Source organism: Lipotes vexillifer, unplaced genomic scaffold, assembly GCF_000442215.2.
Source record: "Lipotes vexillifer unplaced genomic scaffold, Lipotes_vexillifer_v1.1 scaffold19, whole genome shotgun sequence".
Taxonomy (NCBI): Eukaryota; Metazoa; Chordata; class Mammalia; order Artiodactyla; family Lipotidae; genus Lipotes; species Lipotes vexillifer.
In genome coordinates this window covers 853,137-855,320 of record NW_006793856.1, presented here as the reverse complement: position 1 = coordinate 855,320, position 2,184 = coordinate 853,137, and the positions used below count along the sequence as shown (strand labels likewise).

The window sequence follows — 2,184 nt, the reverse complement described above, 5'->3', positions numbered from 1 at the left end:
CATTCCTGGTTTCTACTGACTAGATGTCAGGAGTACCCTCCAATTTTGACATTTAAAAATGTCTCCTGACCTTGCCAAACATCCCCTGGCAACAAAATTGTCCCTGACTGAGAACCATTGGTGTAATGGGAAGATGGTGGGTCATGTTACTTTTAGCTCCACTTCTTAATGGCTGTGTGCTCTTGAACAGGTTACCTAACTTCTCTGAGCCTCAGATTCCTCCTCTGTAAAAATGAGGATGTAATACCTACCTCACGTGATTGCTGTGAAATTTAGTGATGCTTTATACGTAAAGTACCTAGTATCTAGCCGGACACATAAGAGGAAATCAAAGACATATGCATATGTGTATGTGTGTATATACATATATATATATATATACACAATTTATAATAAATATATATGGGATGGACAAATGCCTATTATAAATCTATGTTGGCAATGAGGTGATATGCTTAGGGTAATAGTCTTCAGATCTTTAAACATATAGCTAATAGAAACAATGCTTAAAGCAGACAATACTTTCGTGATGGTTAAGTGTTTTCTCTTACAAAGTGATACTGAATTTACCACCTTTCCATACCTAGAGGTATACGACCAGTGGGGACTAAAATGAGTTGAGAATTGATCGGTTTTACTTGCACATAAGGAAATTTTAGATAAATTATTATTAAATTTGTAAACTTGGAATCATACTTGTGTTTGTTTCAACTGACATCAGGCACCAGGAATCTCGTTACCATGGATTAAATATTACCTTTTTGGAAACTGGAATGTCTTTTTTTTTTTTTCAGATTATCAAGTAGGCACCAATGTCTATGCTATTTATAACAGCGAAATCCTACTTTTTTCTCACTAATTAGTCATATTCTTTTAGGTATGTGAATATTAAAAATGGTAGAGATATTCTTAAAAATCTGATGTAACGAATTTATGCTTACTAAATCTTACCAAACATGAGGCCAAGCAACAAAGTGTTTTAGAAGGAAAGTATCCAATTTCCACATGGCCATTAGTTTCCCAAATGGAAACTCACCCACCCACCCACGCTCTTACTTTTCTTCTTCAGGACGTTCCTTTATCCAGCTGTTATCCTGTAAGAAAGTCCTCCTTTTGTTCACATCGTGCAAACCCTGTTGCTTCAGTGTAGTCCCCTGAGTGGTACTCTTCATATCTATCAACAGAAAAATGAAACATCAAGAGATGTAGTTGCATGGAGTTGAGTGTGTGTTTATTAACTTGGAAATCTCGAGAGGAGCATCTGATTGGCCAGCATCACTCTTCTAGGCTGGCAAATCCAGTACTGTTTCAAAGTAGGATGCACCGGCAAGAAAGAACAAATCCCACGCCCCATCATCAAAGATAACTTATAAAACTGCTCAGGTGCCAACTGAAATTGCTCATGCACACCATGAAGCCCTGCCCCACACCTGGGAGTGTAGAACCACAGGCCTGGGAAAAACCAATACCGGGTTTAGTGGGTTGGCCATTTTGCTCAAAAAGAAATGTGCCTCAAAAGGACACACGAGACTGTTTTAGAAGTACCTAGTGAACAATAGTAAGTCCTGATGCTTCTGATTATAAATAACTTAATTCTTTGATCTCATGGGAGCCAAAAGCACAGAAGGTCACACACACTTGATTTTTAAAAGAAATTTTTGAATTGCTATTAGATGAGTAAAATCTATAGCACTCTTACTTTTTTCTTAAGCCTAACTTTGGCCATGTTAATTAAATTAGATGGTTGCTTCTAAGAATTTCATAGCTACATGGGAAAAAAAAGACCTGTGCGTTGTTTTTCTCCTATTTTTAAGTTCTCTGAGTAAGGGAAACATCATCTACATTACCATTTCCTGTGGGAGATGTTTTTCTCAAGGTAAAATTGGACATGCTGTCTTCCAGTAAGGATCTAAAAGAAAAATGGGGATGGGGAAAACACAGTAATGACTCGACAAAGAATCAACAAGGGACTCATTCATTGCTAACGAGACACATTTTTCAATGACATTGGCGGTCACATAATCTGGTATAATGAATACATGATATGAAGTGACCCCTAAGAACCTGAGAGTTCATCTATTCCAATGCATTTATTTTACAGATGAGGAAACTGAAGCCAGGAGTATTTAGTGTCCCCTGTGTTATAGGACAAGCAATCGGCTGAATCAGGCCATCAATTAACTC

The 2,184-nt window shown here is 37.4% G+C and overlaps 1 protein-coding gene across 1 annotated transcript in view; it reads right to left on the bottom strand.

Annotated features, from left to right (window-relative positions):
• SCEL (sciellin) overlaps positions 1-1,890 on the bottom strand; it is a 144,419-nt gene extending 142,529 nt beyond the window's left edge. The window contains exons 1-2 of the mRNA XM_007466808.1: positions 1,848-1,890; positions 1,057-1,174 (exon numbers count right to left, since the gene is read on the bottom strand). Coding sequence (XP_007466870.1) covers positions 1,057-1,174; positions 1,848-1,890 — 161 coding nt within the window. The remainder of the gene's footprint in view (positions 1-1,056; positions 1,175-1,847) is intronic.
• Between the last annotated feature and the right edge of the window lie 294 nt (positions 1,891-2,184).